This window comes from Neodiprion virginianus, chromosome 6, assembly GCF_021901495.1.
Source record: "Neodiprion virginianus isolate iyNeoVirg1 chromosome 6, iyNeoVirg1.1, whole genome shotgun sequence".
NCBI lineage: Eukaryota > Metazoa > Arthropoda > Insecta > Hymenoptera > Diprionidae > Neodiprion > Neodiprion virginianus.
Genome location: NC_060882.1, coordinates 23,293,821 through 23,317,401, shown reverse-complemented (window position 1 = coordinate 23,317,401; position 23,581 = coordinate 23,293,821). Strand labels below are relative to the sequence as shown.

At 41.3% G+C, this 23,581-nt stretch overlaps 2 protein-coding genes and 1 long non-coding RNA gene across 11 annotated transcripts in view; 2 read left to right on the top strand and 1 right to left on the bottom strand.

Annotated features, from left to right (window-relative positions):
* Window positions 1–23,581, top strand: part of LOC124307950 (hemicentin-2-like) — a 297,325-nt gene that overhangs the window by 170,604 nt on the left and 103,140 nt on the right. The gene's annotated exons all lie outside the window — the stretch shown is intronic.
* LOC124307952 (uncharacterized) lies at window positions 87–15,721 on the top strand. Of its 4 annotated transcripts, none has more exons than XR_006908896.1 (7): window positions 87–178; window positions 3,900–3,961; window positions 4,543–4,666; window positions 6,980–7,186; window positions 7,313–7,548; window positions 15,095–15,409; window positions 15,493–15,721. It is a non-coding gene; the product is annotated as an uncharacterized LOC124307952 (long non-coding RNA). The 4 variants fall into 4 exon arrangements; XR_006908895.1 differs by having other exon boundaries at window positions 4,543–4,681; XR_006908893.1 differs by having other exon boundaries at window positions 7,007–7,186; window positions 15,493–15,720.
* On the bottom strand, window positions 1,683–3,950 carry LOC124307941 (uncharacterized). 2 transcript variants are annotated; one of them, XM_046770148.1, is made up of 5 exons: window positions 3,699–3,950; window positions 3,335–3,610; window positions 3,109–3,269; window positions 2,796–2,961; window positions 1,683–2,349 (listed from the first exon to the last, which is right to left on the bottom strand). In XM_046770148.1, the coding sequence occupies exons 1-5, from the start codon at window positions 3,948–3,950 to the stop codon at window positions 1,948–1,950; spliced, it is 1,257 nt and encodes a 418-aa protein (XP_046626104.1). In that variant the 3' UTR covers window positions 1,683–1,947. The 2 variants fall into 2 exon arrangements, with proteins under 2 accessions (XP_046626104.1, XP_046626105.1); XM_046770149.1 differs by having other exon boundaries at window positions 3,109–3,242.

Genomic DNA, 23,581 nt, shown 5'->3' with positions numbered 1-23,581 from the left:
ACTGTGACGGTGTCTCCCACTATTTCGACAGTAGCTCGATCCGCTCCTCTAATGCTATTTTCAGATAATTCTATAGGTTAGCTTGGTTTGAACGACCACGGTGTGGTTAAGAAAATCATGACCTTCGACAATTTTACGCTGAACGATTCAATAATTGTTCACCAAAATTCTCTTACAGGTAAGTTCTGTAAGATTTTCCATAAATGAGCGAAATTACTGTAATCGATGCCCTCCAATTGGTACAGACTGGGCACATAGTTGGAATTCGCACGCGGTTGAAGTTAGTAACGTTATCGTAACGAAACATTAAGGAGAAAAATCACTGTTTTCTTAATTTTACAATGATTTTGAAAAAACTAAAATTTCAAAATATGAGTGTGCTTTCTTTTATTATGGTTCACTTAATTTCAGACAATTCCAAAATCGCGAAATAACGGTGTTTTCTTAGCATGAACCGTTACGATAACGTTACTTAACTTCAATACGATAAATTCGCAGTTGATATACATATTGCGTTACAGCTGAGTGTTGAATCCATGTATGGTAAAACTATTGCAATCACTGTCACTGTTACGAATTGTTCAGCTGAAATAGCCAGTGATGATTGTAAAGATTCAATAACTTCTCTCACTGGCTTTCATAGTGAAATTCCATAGTACTTGTAATGGGTACGCCAATGGTTATTCAGAAATTGCTTGCCCACCGCGAGTCTAACAATAAGTCGCAATAGAACGTCGAGTTCTCTGCTACAGCTTGTTCTTAAGTAATCGTTGCGTATAACCTTGAAGTGCTACGTCGCGCAGATCAACATATAATCATGTGATATAATGATCGGGCAAGTCCTTGAAGCAGTTGCACATTGCGGTTCGTGTTCGTGTTCGTGAGACTTCTAGTTGAACCACGCTGCCGATAATAATTTATCAGCTCACGAGATGCAAGACTAGCAGTTCACCAAGAAAAAGTTCAGAGAACGACAAATATACCGACAAACTTCTGGTTATTATAAGAGCTAATTAAAATACATGGAAGATCTGGATGCAGAGACGGCTTTACCAGTCAGATTCAGTATCCACAATTTTCTGTACAAATTACCGTGTACCACGTAACAGAGCGAGAGACCAAACTTGATACCGAGATTTGATGTTGCCTGACACCATTCTTTCCTCCCGAAGGGCAACATTTTCTAATTTTAGCACAAATGGTTTGGTATCTAGTGGTTTTGGCATCACTTATATTCGCCTCGTGATGGTAACCACTCCAAGAATAAGTTTGGCCCTTGAGTATGTTCAACCAACCCACAATGCTGATTGTTCACACTGCGTGATGTAATAAATTTGTCGGGGAAATGCACAGTACTGTGTTAGCGGTTAGTGCCCTTGAATTCATTGTGAATACTCTACGTTATTTGTATCACACAGTACGTGTTAATTAACGACGGTTGGCGCCTGATTGATTCGGTACAAAGGTAAGCCACGAAAAAACATCAACACGAGCACACGCGTTTGTAAGAAATAGAAATACAAGAGACAAAAATATTAGTGTATAAATAAACATATGGAAATACTGTCTCTCAAAAATCTGATCTTTAGCACTACGTCAATGTGCGAGTTAGAGAAAATGGGTAAAATTTAAAGCAATTGATATTTACAGAGATATTTTCATTATTGATAATTGACAAAAAATGAAAAAGTTACAAATAATTTTATTTATATACAATTTGGATTGAAATAGCTTTTAAAGCCAACACGGTACGGTTTCACACTTTTGACGTATGAAAATTTACCACAAAATTTGTATTGTATTGAAGCGTCCTCTAATCAGTCCTTTTACATGCTCTCTAAATTCGGAGCGTGTCAAATCAAATTCAATTATTAGATAAAATGTTTGAAAATCTTTGCTTTCCTTTTCAAACGCTTTTGCGCCTCAATTTAATTACAGTTTAACAAACTAGGGCTGCAACAATCCCATTTTATCGTACAATGGGAGATACGTCGTCATTAACTTCCTAAACCTATTTCCTTGATAGCTGGGATTCTCATACTCGCCGTTTGGTTCCATCAATTCGTTCAAAGGCTTCACTGTAGTTTGATCGCTAATAGTAATTGGTAATATTGTGAAGGAGATAAGTGCTTCAAGAAATGCTCGTTCTTTAAGTACCTCCCGCAGTCTATTGAAGCTTGGTGGTTTCACTTCGCACTTGAACTTGGCCATGGTGATGGTCAGTGTGTCGTGATACTCGTGCAGAAGTAACTTCCGATGATCTTTACGGACGTCGTTGGACGGGCTTGTGGCCAGGAAGTGGAGAATATCCACAGCCGGCGAGCCGTAAACGCAGAGTTGAAAGTCCACCTACGATTTTTATGTTATTAATCCCTTCTGTTTTCGTTGATAAGGTATATAAGGTGATGTATATTCATTTTTCGGAGATATCGAGCTCTAGCTTTCTCCATTAAACTGCTTAATATTCGCTTTTGCACATATATTATTCTTCCGCTTAGCGAAGATAAGAAGCTGCCCCGTCCACAAAGTAAACCTTTTCCATTTCAGACTCAAACATTGTTATTCGATGAATGTAAAGATCGCATTATCACGTCACATTTTTATCAAATACCTTTGACCTCTTTGCAGACGCTCGGTGATAAACAGTTTGTAACATTCCTTGTTCTATTAGTTATCGACGTTATACGCGTACTTTTGTTTTTTTCTTTCCAAGAATATATCACTAATAAACAAGAAGTGAAAACAACATAATAATCATCAGGGGAAACCTTAGCTGCAAATTTCACGTTACTCACGAAGATGTGCAGGTTTGGTTTGCCTTGGTCGTCGTAGCGAAACATCATATTATTTGTCCAGCAATCTCCGTGATTAAGAACGTTAAAATCATCCTTCTGGCATCGAGCAGCCTTGCATCCTTTTTTGAACGCTACTTCAGATAGCTTGTGCATTTTTTCTGAAATTCTAGTCGACATAAATCATCGTCAATTAAAAAAGTATAAAATGAATTGGGTTACAGAAATTGAGAGGATTTTCCGATTGGAAGAAGGTTTCAGTTTTGGCAAAGAATGAGCGGTTCTGCTGGCAAGAATTTGTGAAGTAAGTAATTACCGCGGATTAATTTCCGGCCATTTCGCTATTTCTGTTGCGAGGCATTTTGTACCAAGGTTAAAAAAGCTAGTCAACCAAAGAGGATGGTCCTTGTAGAACAGTCCTTTCTTGTACGAAGTCACAGTCCTTGGGTACTTGCGTTCGAAAAATGTGAGAAATAACTGTTTCAATATTTTTATCTCTCACCATCGAAGCAAATACTTATTACACAAATTACGAAGAGTACCTTTTCCTCGACAGCTACCGAAGTAGCGTGAAACACAGCGAGGCCTCGCATGGCGAGTATGCAGTGTTCCAGATCAAGACCATTTAGACGATCGGCCGTACGAAAGCCTCTCGGTGACAGATCCTCTATCAGTAGGTGGGTCGGTTTCGCGAGCTGGGCATACAAGCATTGCGCGGACAGGGGTGCAATTCCCAATTTCACCAGAGCATGGTTCATCTTCGGCAAAGTATCCGTCATCATAAGAGATTCCGTGTTAAAATGTCCCCCCACGGATATCTGGTCAAGAGGGTAAATAAATTGGTTACAACGGAAAAAGAACGAAATTTTTGCATCAACAAGCACACTCACGGAGTGGGATAATTACCAATTTCTCATACCATGGAATGGCAGGCACGACCTTGGCGATGAAAAATCTCTTCTCTTCAACCCTGTGCTTACCTCCAACTCGCGTAAACTCTACGGAAACACGATGTAATTCCCCAGCGTAATTCTCCCCTACGGATGTAATCGGCTGTTCGGTTATACCACATATCTTGATTGACTCATCTTTTTCAATTTGTTGCAGGATCTTTTGCATGAAGCACACGTCGAACCACCTTGGATTGTTCTGCGCCATAACTGTTTCAGGTTTAACTCAAATTCTTGACAATTAGTTGTTTGAATTGTTAATCCCACAATTTCGTTGTCAAATGTTGAACCTTTATCGATCAAGTGCGTAAAAAATTGGTAGATAAGCGTAACTCGAAGGGACGAAAAAGTCTAGTATTCAAACCGCACAACTGAGAATATCGATGATCACTTACGGAGTAACCTTTATTTTCACACGGTCTGCGTATAAACGTGAGTTTAGTCTTGCACTAACCTGTGGCAGTTTTTGTTTTTGCCTTACACAATTAAAATCATTCGCTTGCTGAACGGTAATCTTGCTCGAGAAGTCACCTTCACTGTCTAGAATGACGTTGAACACATCAGGCGTAAATGATCTGAAAAATTTCTAACAATCACTGGCTTGTTCCGGGTGAAATATCGACAATTAAAAATGAGCATTTTGAGACTGTAACTGACGAATTTACTTGAATTAAATATCACCTGATTTGTCGCGGTAAACTCCCCTACTTAATAATTTCTCACCAAAACTTACTCCTAATCTTGTGTCAAGCTAATCACAAACTCGCCGTAACCTTCTGTTGAACAATATTCACAACCAGATCACACGGTCTACACTTGATGCAAATCCAGCAACACCCTGTGACGTGTCAGGTGAATGTCGAGGCGTTCGCAGCTGTAGAAGGGGCAGTGATGGCACTTATCTGAGAGATGCGGACAATGAGAGTACGTCTCTGAAGGGTAATGAGTAAAAGTAGCAAAAAGCAGATCAGCAGAGTAATGGTAATTCTAGACGGCAGATGCAGCTTTCACTGTTGACCCCAGAGTGTCAGATGCAATGAAAGGCATCGTACACTTGTGTCAATTTTGTCGCGTAAAAAGAGAAAAGACTCATTAGTATACAAGGGCGATGATAAAAGTTTCTAATTTATCAATAAGACTAAAAATTTACAAATTTCTTATTGTGTCTGGGTTAGGAATGGTATTTTCGTGTTGTTTTTGTCTACAAAAACGTGGAAAATACCTATAGTTTACTTGGACTTTGTTATTGTGATCAGAACTTAGATAGTATGTTAATATGGAAAAGTAATTAAGCGTGTAATTCATGTAAGGTAAAAAAAGAAAATGTCGCGTAAAAAGATAAAAGACTCATTAGTATACAAGGGCGATGATAAAAGTTTCTAATTTATCAATAAGATTAAAAATTTACAAATTTCTTATTGTGTCTGGGTTACGAATGGTATTTTGGTGTTGTTTACGTCTACAAAAACGTGGAAAATACCTATAGTTTACTTGGACTTTGTTATTGTGATCAGAACTTAGATAGTATGTTAATATGGAAAAGTAATTAAGCGTGTAATTCATGTAAGGTAAAAAAAGAAAATGTCGCGTAAAAAGATAAAAGACTCATTAGTATACAAGGGCGATGATAAAAGTTTCTAATTTATCAATAAGATTAAAAATTTACAAATTTCTTATTGTGTCTGGGTTACGAATGGTATTTTGGTGTTGTTTACGTCTACAAAAACGTGGAAAATACCTATAGTTTACTTGGACTTTGTTATTGTGATCAGAACTTAGATAGTATGTTAATATGGAAAAGTAATTAAGCGTGTAATTCATGTAAGGTAAAAAACGTCTACTCTCAATTACCAACTTAAGACAGCAGTTTTGAGTGAATTTGTTAGAAACGAACCTTTATTGAAACGATCGAAGGCGGTAGATCTAATTTATCTACATTGTTATCTTTCACTGAATTTGAAAGTATTGCTATATAGTCACTAAAACAAAGTTTCTGAGAACAATAATGGTTTTCTTCGTTTTTGAGGTGAACGCAATGAGATCAAACTATGCGATACTTAAAACACAAAATCGTGTGGCCCGGTGTAATGTGTCGCCCTTTTAAAGTACTGTATTTCTAATCTTTCCGCGCTTCCGTTTTTTTCCAGCGAAACGCCGGTCAGCTTGCCAGAATTTATGTTTTTTTAAAATCCTTTGGAGCATGCATTGTAATGTTGCTCGTTTATACATATTCTCAAATGAGCTAATATGCTGATAAATTTGGCGATACTGGAAATTTGCAAACTGCAGTCTGCAGCGCGAATCTACTATTGGCTATCTGCTGGAGTATTTACAAAACGACTAATATAAATACTCGATATGTGTCCATGTAATAATCGTACATGTTTCCGATAACAAGATAAGAAATTGCATATCATCGAATACGCAATTAGCTCACCTGATCGTCATTAATTGATTAATTTATTCATACGTTGTCAACTCTGGCGATGTTTTCTAAAGAAGAAATAAGGTGCCAATGGAAAGACAAAAATCAAAATTACGTTACGTCGTTTGTTTGCGTCTGGTGTAAAATCTCAGCCGTCAAGTACCGTGCGAAAATTCGTGAACATGCAATTTAAACACTTGAGATTTGTAAAAAATCATATTCTCATAGTTAGTAGAAATCTTAAGTGATGATTACAGGTTGGTATTCAGTGTGTCTTCAACCGTGTGACAACAAACAATCGCAGATAGAAGTTTGTGGCAATTTGGTATCATCAACAGTATATTTGAATTATTTTTTGAACTTGAGAGCAGACCGTATGCCACGAAGCCTCGACATATATGCACATGTATTTACAACCATAGAACAAAATTAATGCGATCTGATAAAAAAAAGTATTCGGAGCGCGTGCTACCGGTAATTAGACCGCGCGCTTATGCCACTATTTGATTAATTTATATCAGTGATAAGAGATCGTTTCTCAGGTTTACGGTGTGGTTGGCAATTCGGATTTCTTTACAACTTATTTAAGTTACAGAAGAAACAAAATTTCCCGTTTTTTTAAACAAATATTTACATTCGTCGGCACATCGCAAAAATTCTGATCCTCTAGGTGCCGGAATGTCTGGACTGTATCCGTTGAATTTAAACATGTCACTTCTAATACTGTATTTAAAGAGAATAATGTCTCAGATTTATGATCTGAGAAAATATTGTAAACGGAAAGATTTTCATAAAATTTGTGACTTTCACAGGTCAGTGGTTGTTGGGAATTGTTGCAGGTCAACTTCCCCGTCGATTGAGACATCAGGCGAAGTTGAAGGCGACGTCGAGTCATCACGGTACAATTCATGCTGTTCGCAATTCGGTGTTATTAATACGTAGTTAAAAGCGCTGTAGCCGAAATCGTGTCGAACCTCACGCACGATTAACAAGAACAATCAAAGGCCAGCATTTCAACGGTAAGTGCTCTCGACCCTCGGAGAATGGAAATTTGAATGAGAAATTCCTCGACCTTCTGCGTGCCACAGATTTTTGTCGAAAGGTTTTCAAATACCGTAGAAAACAGGGAAATTTTTGTCCTACAGGCAACGCCCAGCCTTTGCACTTCGGTCAGAATTAGTACGAATCACTCAGTACTCTCTTCGACGCAGCTGTATTTGAACGACAACGACTACGACGACGATGATGATAATGATGATGATGATTGATTGTCGTAATCACGAGGGCAATGAATCTTGCGGTAGATGCAAATGGATCAAATCTTGAACAATATTACTCTCAACTGGATGATTGTAGAACATGGAAGAAAATGACAATGTCGGTATGTGTAAAAGTACACTCGATTGGAATAAATCGTACTAACACGAAGGTAACGATTCTGAACTTCCCGGTAACACCAACACCAACATATGTTTGTTCAAGTGATGGTTGAAACAAAGAAAAAAAACGGCGAGACGTTCTCAGCGAGTAGAACCCGATAGGAAATAAAATTATCACCCCGAAAAAAGAGCGGCATACTGTGAATCACAGGATAGCGCATGGCAGCCTCCGACCGTAGATTATAATCGAATTTTAACGCCACATAAACGCCCCAGAATTGTTTCTTTTATGGCATCCATTACGGGGTCCCCAAGGGAAAAATCAATGGACTCTGACGAACGGTCGCGCGTACGGGAGAGATATACTTACGTGAACGTAAAAAACCGTACGCGACCACATCTTTGCCAGCCGTGTAACAAATCTACGGTCTGCAGGAGCGGAGGATTTTTTCCCCAGGGGCGAAACGGTGCAACGCGTCCCATTAACTTTCCATCAGATCACAGCTTACCATATAAATGGCCAGATTGTGCTTTACGATATCGACGCATCGATGCACACGTGCGTGTAACCTGCAGTTCTGTCCAGTACTGCGTGCCCTGTGATTATTGATAGCGAAGAATCGTACACGAACAATAAAATGACAAACGTTGACAAAATTTCACACATCGGAATGTGTTTTAAACATGTTGTAAGTGGGCCAATATGGTTAATGGCCAATCTTCTGTCGTAGGCTCTGGTGCAGCATTACGTTTGTTGTTTCCCGATTCCACCTCCCCATCCCCATCCCCAACCCTCCCTTGAACTGCCAGTTTTTCGGTCGATGCAACCCTGCAGTGTTGCGAGAAACCGACGGAAACCACTTTAATAATTACGACTGCCCGTCTCTCGAGGAATAAAAAGAAATTAATTCCTCCGCGCCGGATTTACGGGGTTGACGGTGGAATGAGCGAGGTGGAGAAGTGGGAGAAGAGATTCGTCCGGCAGATGCGCCGGACGCTAAAAACGAAACTCGGCGAGGCTGGGCCGACGGAATTGGGATCTTGCGTGCCAACCGTTCGATTCTTCTTCCCTATTCCTATATCCTGGAGAGGAAGGAGATGTCAGAGTTACGTGACCGCTTGGCTGAATTGAAAAAAGGGCCCGTACTCTTCTAATTGTCGTGTTCTCAATTCAGACCTTCAATTTTCTGCTCTCGGTTAAGACACCCTCGAAAATTCCTTACCATTCTACGGCGCAAATGATTTTTTCCCTCTCTTTTCGCGAGACCTACTTCTTTTCCTTTGAACGTCATTTCAATTTTCGCGATCCGCTTTCATCGCACTGCCTTTTATGACGAATGCGCGCTACATCAACTCTGTTAACTGTACGTTATATATTCTGTGTACCATCTCGATATCGATCTGATCAATATTTAGACGATTGATCGTCGAATTGTGGGGACGGGGTAAGACTCGGTGAATTCGAGAGCCTTTGATTTGCCATAAATCAGGTTCTGACCGTTACCCAGTTACCCGTATAATATAGGTAGAGATCAAATATTCGCTCAAATCAATGATTACTGCTGTAGAGTGAACGCAAACGTTGCGTCAACTGGTATCTGCTTCGTCGATATACCTAACTGTGTACATATGATATCAGAATAAAAATATGATCGAAATATAAATGAATAAATAAATAAATAAACGAATGAATGAAATAAACACTCGATGCAGCAGAAATAATATTTTTCCATTAATTAACATACAGGGAAACCTCCTCCCCAACTTCCCCTTCCATTGCCTCGAGGCACGTGACGCAATTAGTAAGGAATGACAATCGAATGGTAGGGGATAGTTTGAAGTTTCGCAAAGAGGGACCGCCTCTCTGGGCGGGTATGGGTATAGAACGGTGACGCCAATTTTGAGCTAACGAGGAACACGGCAGTGAAACAAATTAATTAAAACTATCCCGTTCACGTAGTTTGGAAGAATCGATGGCAACGCTGCAGCAGCACGGCAAGGATCGTTCGTCTCTGGGAAAGGGCGGTATTTCACGCCCGGTAGTAGTTCTCCCGCTATAGCTTTTAGGATTTTCATTTGGTTCGAGAACAATACCTTATACCCTAAATAAAAGTGAAAGCTATACTCGCCCGCAGAGGCAGTGAGAAAAAAGACATCGCAGGTGGAAATTGAGTCGAAGAACTGCAGGGTTAACCCGAGAAGAACGTTGAAACGGTTTTGCAACGTCAAACCCCCGTCGATATACGTCTGACTTCTGATGTTTGTTTATCGCATCCGTCGACACCGAATCAGCTTTCTGATCCGCGTGGAATCGGAGATTCCGTCGGTACGGCCAAATAAAAGAATACTCACGGAGGTGCGAACCTCGCGTGTTTATTTTATTCGACCAATTTATAGCGAGTCTTTCGGAACTGTTCAGAGATATCAGAATCTATCGTGTCCCACCGATACTGTGACGTTAGAGAAACGAATTCGCCCAATTTCTTTTCTACTTTTTTTTGCAATCGAAAAACGTCTTGCTTTCGATCAGTTTTAAACGAGACGCGTTTATACGATTCTGTGTACAGAAACACATATACCGGTATATATGTAGATTTCAGCGTTGTTTGGTTGATTACTAAATTTCAACGCATGACGGAAGATAGAGAGAGTATTTGAACCGTAGGGGCAGGGGTTTTGGTGTACATATTTGCTTTTTACGTTAGTTTCCAGAACAACGGTGAATATTACAGTGGTCGTTGCGTAGCTAGAGGCTAGCGCGCGGTCCGGTCCGTGATAATTATTACCGTTGTTTGTCAACCTGCCACTCGAGGAGTGTTTCGCTACTGCCGAGAGTAGTCAGGTGTATTGGATACGTTATCGCACCGTTTACACAGAGATATTATAGTCGAGGCGGCAGGGAATGATTTTTTAACCTACTGATCTTGCGGTCAAGTTACAACGGAAAAACACCATCCGTCGCCCTGGTTTCGAGCTTACGGCGATACGCGCGGTGTCGAGGTTTAAAAATGAACGGGAGCGATTCAGGTCACGTTTGACAAAATGACGAGTTTTATCCCGCAAAATTAAACGGTAAACCGTGTTGTTACGTACGTGTCACGGGGTCCGAAACGTGGAGAGGAAAAAATATAACAAAAAACGAATCGAAAAAAGCACGCGAGCTTTCACTTCGCATCCGAGCGAGCGCTCGTCCGACACCGCGGGTGAATGCGTTCACCGACGGCGTCGAAGCACTCTAGGCGAGGGGGCAGGGGGGGAAAAGAGACTGGGAGAAGAGGAGAGGGTGAAGCCTTTTCGCGAAAGCTGGCAGGTGCTAGTTCCCGCGTCGCATAATGGGCCTAATAGGCGGTAAACTTATTTTCATGGCTCAGCCAGGCCAGGCTTATGGGCTACCATTATTACGTGATAACACGTACATCACATTATGGGATATGGGCGCGTGGCTGAGACGTATTTCGAACCATCATGGCTCTCAGTCCTTACTTCACTCCCTCGTAGAACCGGTTAATATACCGAGAACACCCAAAACTTTGGCAATCGGTGTTTTGTTGTGCTTACGCAAGAAACTCCGCCTTCTGCCAATACCACCGCAATTGCTGGACAATCCTGTCGTTCCGTATCTCTCGTAGTTCCTACCTGCTAGTTCACTGTGGGAGCAAATTTAACCGCGTAACGTATTGTCGTTGGAGCTTTGGGATTGATTTTGGCGAGAAATGCAAAGTGCAAGGTCCCAAAGCGATCAGAGTCGTCCCAGTGACCATAGGCTACGAAAAACGCCTGGTCGAGTGTACATGTGATGCATGTTATTATTGCTGGCGCGGAGGCACTCTGACCATTTTGCTACCACTCATATATCAATACAAGCACGACTAACGATAAGCTCTTGCAAATCCCGAACAATTGGAACCAGCAAGCACTCAAACTGAATGCAGTCGTTATGCCTCGACGCCCCAGCGACCCCGAACCTCGCCTCCGTCTACTGACAACCACTTCTGCCCGATCATCCTATAAAACTGATTTTCCATTCCCTTCTTGCGCCAGACAATTCCGTCCTGCGAAAATGGAAGAAGCCCCCTTATCCTTAGCTTCCTCTCCTCGTGGACTATTTGTACCTAGAGATGCGCGCCTACTTCCGACGCAATCTCGCGGCAATCGATGGAATAGACTCGTCCACTACGCGAAGGTGGAAATGAAAACCATTCTTCGAATGTCGAGTCATCGTTTCACGTCGTACAAGCGAGTTGCGAACGATAAGAATTACCATTAAACCACGCATGGTCGAGGCTTGCTTCGGATAAGAATTGGGTTTTTTCGAGTTTTTTTCTCTTGCCACCGGGCTACATCATACATGTTATATAAGTTTATCGGGACCCAACTTCCGTGCGAATGCTGCAGTGAAATTTATGAACTCTACAAAATCTGTGAGTGATTTTTACAGCCCGATAAAATGAAATGAAGCAGGAATAAATCATTTGGGCATTATGCAACGGCATTATGGGCGGAGTTTATCTTGAGACCGCAATAAAACGTACGTTTAGCTAGTTTTGAATATCAACCGGTGTCGAGACGCGTCGAACCTGGATCGACGCGTCCTTTATCCCTGGTACGTTGTATAATTTGTCTGTTTCGTGGGATTAAGGACACCAGACTCGACTCATGAATAGGGGATGACTTTTCTACTCGTTCAGGCAAGTCCCGAGCCCCGTTATCGTGGCTTTGTGGCTTCATGACACGTGGGGGACTCGCCGAGGCTCCGACGAGACCAAAAGTTGCATCTGTTTCCCAGCTACGGATGAATTAACCCCGGCTTGAAACCGCTTTCAGTCAAAATGTCACAGACGCGTCTATAATTCGTGACTGCGGGTGAAACCTTCGCGTTCGAAATTAACGAGGCATGCAGAAAAGTACCGTCCCCTTTCCCCTTGATTGACTTGTTGTATAAATCTGGAGAGAATGGCGAAGTCGTTATCGAACGTTCGAAACTTGAGAAGAAAAACTACGTTTTCTTACATGCATCAGGGGATTGTTATACATGTTACGACTCGTTTCACGTTTACTTTTCATCTATTGTTTGACGAGCGCGAACTGGACTTTCTTTTCTATCGTAAAACGTCAATCGAGAGGAAAGTATAAGCGTGCTGAGATTACAGACGACCAGAGCCCGCAAATATCCTCGGGTAGTTTTCTCCCCTGACTATTCCCTTTTTTCTTTCCCCCTCTTCCTCTTCGTATTCTTATTCTTATTCTTCTTTTTCTTTCACGTGGTAACAGAAATAACGAGAGATAGAAAAATCCGACAACGAAACGTTGAGCATGGTACAAATCGAACTCTAAGCCTCAGTTTTATCACCCCTTCAATTTTTATCTAGTTTCATCGGATTCGTATTTTTCTAGGCCCCGATCGGGGGCGTCTCTGCTCCCTCCAGCTATCGAATACCCGGTATCTCTTCTTTATTTTTTCCGGGCAATGTGCGCGGCTGGATAAAGAGCTCAGCAAATGAGACGGAATCCCCGTACCTAGACCGAATAATTTTTCAGTCTCTTTTGAAATTGTCGTCGCTTACGTCTCTACTGCGGGGTGATTTGATGACAAGCCGTTCAATTTTATGCGCATAGAGAATTTCAAATCAGCCAGCTCATACCGCCCTGACGTCAAACTCGCACCCTGGCTATTAAATTTGATGCATCGCAGATTTCCCTTATCCGCATCTTGTAATAACGGCGCCTCTGAAAATCTTTCTAATTTAACTTGACCCTTTTTTTCTCCTCTCTCGAAAAGCGCCTCGCTGACTACCCTGATGACGGCCTCCTGAAATTCTCGTTAGGACTGGATAAAATCTTCGCTCACGATTAGACTGTGAACTTCTTCAATCTTGCAGAATCTCGTCTACGGAAAATTTTTCATCAAATGAAAATGCCAAGGATGTCGCAGTCACCTCGAATCGACAATATATTTTCGCATTCTCTGTACTCAGATAAGATCGCACAGGTGTATTACAGAAATTTCATGTTATAGGCATGAACATGGATCGTCGGAGTCTGTGAAAGATTCCCTGTCGTTTCGCTAAAATCGATATAAGCGTAGGTCGCCTTGCTCTAATTCAGCCATTATGCACATGGTACTTTAGCGGTACACGGTAACATCGATGTAACTATAAAATAATTGCAGATACCGTTTCAGGATGATGAAATAATAGCAGGGTAATATGAATCACAGAGAATTAGGTACTGGCCGGTTGAACATTGACCGGAGAATTTACGCCATTATAATTCATTTCATATCTCTACGTGATTCAAGAGCAGAAGAATTTATCTGTCCGTAATATCGACCCTAGTTTCGATAGCTTCAAAATTATAACCATATTACACTGCGCTGGTAGAATTTCACATTGCGTATGAAATTAATCTGAATATTCTGTGCGAATGTATTGGATAATGTGCCGCAATGCGCTGTAAAGTTTTACGTGCAAGCGTGAGGTAAACTATACAACAAATAAAACAATCGTTTAATAGTTCGCATGATCATTTTGTTTCAATCATTTGCAGTATTAAATCCCCTTGAAATTCTACGGTTAAAGCTTTCTATTTAAATATAATATGTAAATTGTTCGTTCTCGTAACAGGAGTGTAGTTCATACTAGTGAACCATTTTCCTCGTTGTTTGAAAAAAAAAAAAAAAAAACGGGAGAAAGGTAGGTGAACGATTAAAGCCTGACACAGTTAGTATAATTCGAATTCAGCTTGTGTTGACGTTTATAAGCAGTCTGCGATTTTGATGAGCTCGGCTAAACACTTTACTCTCTCATTATCTCGACGTTCTGACGGGCGCATCTTCATTTTTCACGGTTTCCGCGTTTTTCCCTCAGCCCCCATCCCTCAAGAGAGACAAAAACCTGTGTAATGCTTTCGTAAATTGTTGGAACCCCGGGGCCTTGCGCTATTTAGGTTAATTAGTCTACTGAGTCGTTAGCTATGGCGGTGGACGTTCAAACGTATAACGTGAACGACCTTAAACGCCAGGGGAAAACCTGGCGGACAGGAATAAATCCCTGACTGCAACGCATCGCGCTCCGTGCAATCCCGATGGCAAAACCGTTTCTGCAGTTGCGGTCCGGAGACCGCTTCTGACTTGCAACTCCTTCAGGAACGGATATATAGACATTATCCGTGCAGCAGGCATACATCTCAACTAGATGGTGCGGAAGAGCGCGGAGAATCGACGCAGAAGTATTGATCCGGTCTTTGATCTCTGTAAAAGAAAAATAAGGAAAAAAAAAAGAAACTTTCGAGCGAATAACGTCAGAAATTCGGAACAATGTGCCCCACGCGTAATAACTTATTCCCCTCAAGAAAACAAAACATGAAATATATACACATATATTTATGGACTTACATATGTATATGTCATCGGGGTTGGGAATTGTTACAAAGTAGGGATTCCTCGAGATCGCGAAAGTTTTTAAACAAGCTTGCAGCGTGGAAATAATTCCTTCACGAAGGAAACGGATTCCGTTGATCGTTCGACCTCAACTCTCTCTCTGACTCTAGGTTACCCGGAGCGATTCGTGGTGCCGATTTCAACAAGTCCAAAGAAACGACGGTCCAGGGAACACTGGCTTTTAATTAAACGACTGGAAGACCAGGGTGAAATTGACTCCTGCTCAACGGATCCCAGAGCTCGAAAGTGAACCGGGAACACAATAACGTGGTGCACGAGTGAATCTCGAGGTGAACTGGAAAGCGTATACGTGTGTGTGTTTCTGTGCGTGTGTGTGTGTGTGCGCGCGTTCGTATAATTTTTTGTTTTACTTGAACAAAAGCCAACTTCAAACAAGTGCTTGCAGACGATGAAAGGGGAAAAAGGTAAGAGAAGAAATAGAATCACTGATATCCACTCCTCAATTGTTTCTCCGCACTATCTTCTTAAAGCTGTACCTCTTCCGTAGATAACAAGGGTCATCCGGCCGGTAGAGCCCCGGGACGATTCAGGATCCATGGCAGATAGAGGAAGTTCACGTCAAAGTCTGCGGTGCATTTCACACGGTTGACGCATACGATCTACAGATATTACACTATGTGTAACTATTCGAGGCATTTAAAAGTGTGGTCATGAGAGTGTGGAATGAACATTACACTGAATATAAAACCATTTATTGGTAACAAGAATGCTGACATGTTTGTATGTTATACCAGTAACACAATCGACATGTATTTGATTAAAATATTTCGAATAAACATAACATCAAATGCTTTCATCTTTTATTATTCCACGTGAAACAAACTTGTACACCTACGTTGATGGAATTCAGTAAAATACGGAATTATACAGTTCTGAAATCACATTGATGTTACGAAGTTATTTACACTGATTGAATGACGTCAATATTTTGGAGAGGATTTTGAATTCAACGATCATCAGGATTTTCACCAGAATTTCTATCGCTAAAATTTCCAAAAGTTAGCCTTACTTTTTTTTTTCATTTTTCGACCGAAAATTTTTAGTCTCAGAATTGATTAGTGTGACCTTTTCCCGACCAATCGTACCCCCAGGAACTCAGAAAACGCAGCGAAAAGTGCGTGGGTTCAACAGGAGAGTCAGCACGAAGGAAAAAGCACCTGCTGAAAAATGTCGAAAACTCAGGTTCTCGTTTTCTGGCTGTAACTTGAGCTGCGTTAATCGCAGCGTATTGGGACTGCGCCCAATCGATTTCTCTCGCAAAATTACGTCGGAATAGTGCCACAAATAATTTATTCCAGCATTTTTGAAAATTGCGGAAATTTTCGCCAAAAATACAAAGGGGTTAGCCTTCCTTTTTTTTTGGCCGAAAATTTTTTTGTCTCAGAATTGATTCGTATGACTCTTTTCCGGCCAATTGGACCACAAGGAACTCAGAAAACGCAGCAAAAGGAGCGTAGGATCAACGGAAAAGAAGATACGAGGAAAAAGGCACCTGCTGAAAAATGTCGAAAATTCAGGTTTTCGTTTCTTGGCTGTAACTTTCGATGCGTTGATCGCGGCGTATTGGGACTGCGCCCAATCGATTCCTCTCGCAAAATTACGTCGGAATAGTGCTACAATTAATTTATTCCAGCCGTTTTGAAAATCGCGAAAATTTTCGCCAAAAATACAAAGGGGTTAGCCTTCCTTTTTTTTTGGCCGAAAAATTTTTCGTCTCAGAATTGATTCGTATGACTATTTCCCGGCCAATTGGACCACAAGGAACTCAGAAAACGCAGCAAAAGAAGCGTAGGATCAACGGAAGAGAAGATACGAGGAAAAAGGCACCTGCTGAAAAATGTCGAAAATTCAGGTTTTCGTTTTTTGGCTGTAACTTTCGATGCGTTGATCGCAGCGTATTGGGACTGCGCCCAATCGATTTCTCTTGCAAAATTACGTGGGAAGAGCGCTACAATTAATTCATTCCAGCACTTTTGATAATCGCGAAAATTTTCGCTAAAAATACAAAGGGGTTAACCTTCCTTTTTTTTTGGCTGGAAAATTTTTCGTCTTAGATCTGATTCGTATGACTCTTTCCCGGCCAATTGGACCACAAGGAACACAGAAAACGCAGCGAAAGGAGCGTGGGATCAATGGGAGAGGAGAGACGAGGAAAAAAGCACCTTCTGAAAAATGTCGAAAATTCAGGTTTTCGTTTTTTGGCTGTAACTCTCGATGCGTTGATCGCAGCGAATTGGGACTGCGCCCAATCGATTTCTCTCACTAAACTACGTCGGAATAGTGCCACAATTAATTCATTCCAGCACTTTTGAAAATCGCGAAAATTTTCGCCAAAAATACAAAGGGGTTAGCCTTCCTTTTTTTTTGGCCGAAAAATTTTTCGTCTCAGAATTGATTCGTATGACTCTTTCCCGGCCAATTGGACCACAAGGAACTCAGAAAACGCAGCAAAAGGAGCGTAGGATCAACGGGAGAGAAGATACGAGGAAAAAAGCACCTGCTGAAAAATGTCGAAAATTTAGGTTTTCGTTTTTTGGCTGTAACTTTCGATGCGTTGATCGGAGAGTATTGGGACTGCGCCCAATCGATTTCTCTCACTAAACTACGTCGGAATAGTGCCACAATTAATTCATTCCAGCACTTTTGAAAATCGCGAAAATTTTCGCCAAAAATACAAAGGGGTTAGCCTTCCTTTTTTTTTGGCCGAAAAATTTTTCGTCTCAGAATTGGTTCGTATGACTCTTTCCCGGCCAATTGGACCACAAGGAACTCAGAAAACGCAGCAAAAGGAGCGTAGGATCAACGGGAGAGAAAATACGAGGAAAAAAGCACCTGCTGAAAAATGTCAAAAATTTAGGTTTTCGTTTTTTGGCTGTAACTTTCGATGCGTTGATCGGAGAGTATTGGGACTGCGCCCAATCGATTTCTCTTGCAAAATTACGTGGGAAGAGCGCTACAATTAATTCATTCCAGCACTTTTGATAATCGCGAAAATTTTCGCTAAAAATACAAAGGGGTTAACCTTCCTTTTTTTTTGGCTGGAAAATTTTTCGTCTTAGATCTGATTCGTATGACTCTTTCCCGGCCAATTGGACCACAAGGAACACAGAAAACGCAGCGAAAGGAGCGTGGGATCAATGGGAGAGGAGAGACGAGGAAAAAAGCACCTTCTGAAAAATGTCGAAAATTCAGGTTTTCGTTTTGTGGCTGTAACTCTCGATGCGTTGATCGCAGCGAATTGGGACTGCGCCCAATCGATTTCTCTCACTAAACTACGTCGGAATAGTGCCACAATTAATTCATTCCAGCACTTTTGAAAATCGCGAAAATTTTCGCCAAAAATACAAAGGGGTTAGCCTTCCTTTTTTTTTGGCCGAAAAATTTTTCGTCTCAGAATTGATTCGTATGACTCTTTCCCGGCCAATTGGACCACAAGGAACTCAGAAAACGCAGCAAAAGGAGCGTAGGATCAACGGGAGAGAAGATACGAGGAAAAAAGCACCTGCTGAAAAATGTCGAAAATTTAGGTTTTCGTTTTTTGGCTGTAACTTTCGATGCGTTGATCGGAGAGTATTGGGACTGCGCCCAATCGATTTCTCTCACTAAACTACGTCGGAATAGTGCCACAATTAATTCATTCCAGCACTTTTGAAAATCGCGAAAATTTTCGCCAAAAATACAAAGGGGTTAGCCTTCCTTTTTTTTTGGCCGAAAAATTTTTCGTCTCAGAATTGGTTCGTATGACTCTTTCCCGGCCAATTGGACCACAAGGAACTCAGAAAACGCAGCAAAAGGAGCGTAGGATCAACGGGAGAGAAAATACGAGGAAAAAAGCACCTGCTGAAAAATGTCAAAAATTTAGGTTTTCGTTTTTTGGCTGTAACTTTCGATGCGTTGATCGGAGAGTATTGGGACTGCGCCCAATCGATTTCTCTCACAAAACTACGTCGGAATAGTGCCACAATTAATTCATTCCAGCACTTTTGAAAATCGCGAAAATTTTCGCCAAAAATACAAAGGGGTTAGCCTTCCTTTTTTTTTGGCCGAAAAATTTTTCGTCTCAGAATTGGTTCGTATGACTCTTTCCCGGCCAATTGGACCACAAGGAACTCAGAAAACGCAGCAAAAGCAGCGTAGGATCAACGGAAGAGAAGATACGAGGAAAAAGGCACCTGCTGAAAAATGTCGAAAATTCAGGTTTTCGTTTTTTGGCTGTAACTTTCGATGCGTTGATCGCAGCGTATTGGGTCTGCGTTCAATCGATTTCTCTCGCAAAATTACGTCGAAATAGTGCCACAATTAATTTATTCCGGCACTTTTGAAAATTGCGAAAATTTTCGCCAAAAATACAAAGGGGTTAGCCTTTCTTTTTTTTTGACCAAAAAATTTTTCGTCTCAGAATTGATTCGTATGACTCTTTCCCGGCCAATTGGACCACAAGGAACTCAGAAAACGCAGCAAAAGGAGCGTAGGATCAACGGGAGAGAAGATACGAGGACAAAGGCACCTGCTGAAAAATGTCGAAAATTCAGGTTTTCGTTTTTTGGCTGTAACTTTCGATGCGTTGATCGCAGCGTATTGAGACTGCGCCCAATCGATTTCTCTTGCAAAATTACGTCGGAACAGCGCCACAATTAATTCATTACAGCACTTTTAAAAATCGCGAAAATTTTCGCTCAAAATACAAAGGGGTTAACCTTCCTTTTTTTTTGGCTGGAAAATTTTTCGTCTTAGATCTGATTCGTATGACGCTTTCCCGGCCAATTGGACCACAAGGAACTCAGAAAACGCAGCAAAAGGAGCGTGGGATCAACGGGAGAGAAGATACGAGGAAAAAAGCACCTGCTGAAAAATGTCGAAAATTTAGGTTTTCGTTTTTTGGCTGTAACTTTCGATGCGTTGATCGGAGAGTATTGGGACTGCGCCCAATCGATTTCTCTCACAAAACTACGTCGGAATAGTGCCACAATTAATTCATTCCAGCACTTTTGAAAATCGCGAAAATTTTCGCCAAAAATACAAAGGGGTTAGCCTTCCTTTTTTTTTGGCCGAAAAATTTTTCGTCTCAGAATTGGTTCGTATGACTCTTTTACGGCCAATTGGACCACAAGGAACTCAGAAAACGCAGCAAAAGGAGCGTAGGATCAACGGGAGAGAAAATACGAGGAAAAAAGCACCTGCTGAAAAGTGTCAAAAATTTAGGTTTTCGTTTTTTGGCTGTAACTTTCGATGCGTTGATCGGAGAGTATTGGGACTGCGCCCAATCGATTTCTCTCACAAAACTACGTCGGAATAGTGCCACAATTAATTCATTCCAGCACTTTTGAAAATCGCGAAAATTTTCGCCAAAAATACAAAGGGGTTAGCCTTCCTTTTTTTTTGGCCGAAAAATTTTTCGTCTCAGAATTGGTTCGTATGACTCTTTCCCGGCCAATTGGACCACAAGGAACTCAGAAAACGCAGCAAAAGGAGCGTAGGATCAACGGGAGAGAAAATACGAGGAAAAAAGCACCTGCTGAAAAATGTCAAAAATTTAGGTTTTCGTTTTTTGGCTGTAACTTTCGATGCGTTGATCGGAGAGTATTGGGACTGCGCCCAATCGATTTTCCTCACAAAACTACGTCAGAATAGTGCCACAATTAATTCATTCCAGCACTTTTGAAAATCGCGAAAATTTTCGCCAAAAATACAAAGGGGTTAGCCTTCCTTTTTTTTTGGCCGAAAAATTTTTCGTCTCAGAATTGATTCGTATGACTCTTTCCCGGCCAATTGGACCACAAGGAACTCAGAGAACGCAGCAAAAGGAGCGTAGGATCAACGGAAGAGAAGATACGAGGACAAAGGCACCTGCTGAAAAATGTCGAAAATTCAGGTTTTCGTTTTTTGGCTGTAACTTTCGATGCGTTGATCGCAGCGTATTGAGACTGCGCCCAATCGATTTCTCTTGCAAAATTACGTCGGAACAGCGCCACAATTAATTCATTACAGCACTTTTAAAAATCGCGAAAATTTTCGCCAAAAATACAAAGGGGTTAGCCTTCCTTTTTTTTTGACCAAAAAATTTTTCGTCTTAGAATTTATTCGTATGACTCTTTCCCGGCCAATTGGACCACAAGGAACTCAAAGAACGCAGCAAAAGGAGCGTAGGATCAACGGGAGAGAAGATACGAGGGAAAAAGCACCTGCTGAAAAATGTCGAAAATTTAGCTTTTCGTTTTTTGGCTGTAACTTTCGATGCGTTGATCGTAGCGTATTGGGACTGCGCCCAATCGATTTCTCTCACAGAACTCAGTCGGAATAGTGCCACAACCAATTCCTTTCAGCACTTTTGAAAATCGCGAAAATTTTCGCAAAAAGTACAAAGGGGGTAGCCTTCCTTTTTTTTCGGCCGAAAAATCTTTCGTCTCAGAATTGATTCGTATGACTTTTTCCTGGCCAATCGGACCACAAGGAACTCAGAAAACGCGGCAAAAGGAGCGTAGGATCAACGGGAGAGGAAATACGAGGAAAAAAGCACCTGCTGAACAATGTCAAAAATTTAGGTTTTCGTTTTTTGGCTGTAACTTTCGATGCGTTGATCGGAGAGTATTGGGACTGCGCCCAATCGATTTCTCTCACAAAACTACGTCGGAATAGTGCCACAATTAATTCATTCCAGCACTTTTGAAAATCGCGAAAATTTTCGCCAAAAATACAAAGGGGTTAGCCTTCCTTTTTTTTTGGCCGAAAAATTTTTCGTCTCAGAATTGGTTCGTATGACTCTTTCCCGGCCAATTGGACCACAAAAAACTCAGAAAACGCAGCAAAAGCAGCGTAGGATCAACGGAAGAGAAGATACGAGGAAAAAGGCACCTGCTGGAAAATGTCGAAAATTCAGGTTTTCGTTTTTTGGCTGTAACTTTCGATGCGTTGATCGGAGAGTATTGGGAGTGCGCCCAATCGATTTGTCTCACAAAACTACGTCGGAATAGTGCCACAATTAATTTATTCCAGCACTTTTGAAAATCGCGAAAATTTTCGCCAAAAATACAAAGGGGTTAGCCTTCCTTTTTTTTTGGCCGAAAAATTTTTCGTCTCAGAATTGGTTCGTATGACTCTTTCCCGGCCAATTGGACCACAAGGAACTCAGAAAACGCAGCAAAAGCAGCGTAGGATCAACGAAAGAGAAGATACGAGGAAAAAGGCACCTGCTGAAAAATGTCGAAAATTCAGGTTTTCGTTTTTTGGCTGTAACTTTCGATGCGTTGATCGCAGCGTATTGGGTCTGCGTTCAATCGATTTCTCTCGCAAAATTACGTCGGAATAGTGCCACAATTAATTTATTCCGGCACTTTTGAAAATTGCGAAAATTTTCGCCAAAAATACAAAGGGGTTAGCCTTCCTTTTTTTTTGACCCAAAAATTTTTCGTCTCAGAATTGATTCGTATGACTCTTTCCCGGCCAATTGGACCACAAGGAACTCAGAGAACGCAGCAAAAGGAGCGTAGGATCAACGGGAGAGAAGATACGAGGAAAAAAGCGCCCGCTGAAAAATGTCGAAAATTTAGGTTTTCGTTTTTTGGCTGTAACTTTCGATGCGTTGATCGGAGAGTATTGGGACTGCGCCCAATCGATTTCTCTCACAAAATTACGTCGGAATAGTGCCACAATTAATTCATTCCAGCACTTTTGAAAATCGCAAAAATTTTCGCCAAAAATACAAAGGGGTTAGCCTTCCTTTTTTTTTGACCAAAAAATTTTTCGTCTCAGAATTGATTCGTATGACTCTTTCCCGGCCAATTGGACCACAAGGAACTCAGAGAACGCAGCAAAAGGAGCGTAGGATCAACGGAGGAGAAGATACGAGGACAAAGGCACCTGCTGAAGAATGTCGAAAATTCAGGTTTTCGTTTTTTGGCTGTAACTTTCGATGCGTTGATCGCAGCGTATTGAGACTGCGCCCAATCGATTTCTCTTGCAAAATTACGTCGGAACAGCGCCACAATTAATTCATTAAAGCACTTTTAAAAATCGCGAAAATTTTCGCTAAAAATACAAAGGGGTTAACCTTCCTTTTTTTTTGGCTGGAAAATTTTTTGTCTTAGATCTGATTCGTATGACGCTTTCCCGGCCAATTGGACCACAAGGAACCCAGAAAACGCAGCAAAAGGAGCGTAGGATCAACGGTAGAGAAGATACAAGGAAAAAGGCACCTGCTGAAAAATGTCGAAAATTCAGGTTTTCGTTTTTTGGCTGTAACTTTCGATGCGTTGATCGGAGAGTATTGGGATTGCGCCCAATCGATTTCTCTCACAAAACTAAGTCGGAATAGTGCCACAATTAATTCATTCCAGCCCTTTTGAAAATCGCGAAAATTTTCGCCAAAAATACAAAGGGGTTAGCCTTCCTTTTTTTTTGACCAAAAAATTTTTCGTCTCAGAATTGATTCGTATGACTCTTTCCCGGCCAATTGGACCACAAGGAACTCAGAGAACGCAGCAAAAGGAGCGTAGGATCAACGGGAGAGAAGATACGAGGAAAAAAGCACCTGCTGAAAATGTCGAAAATTTAGGTTTTCGTTTTTTGGCTGTAACTTT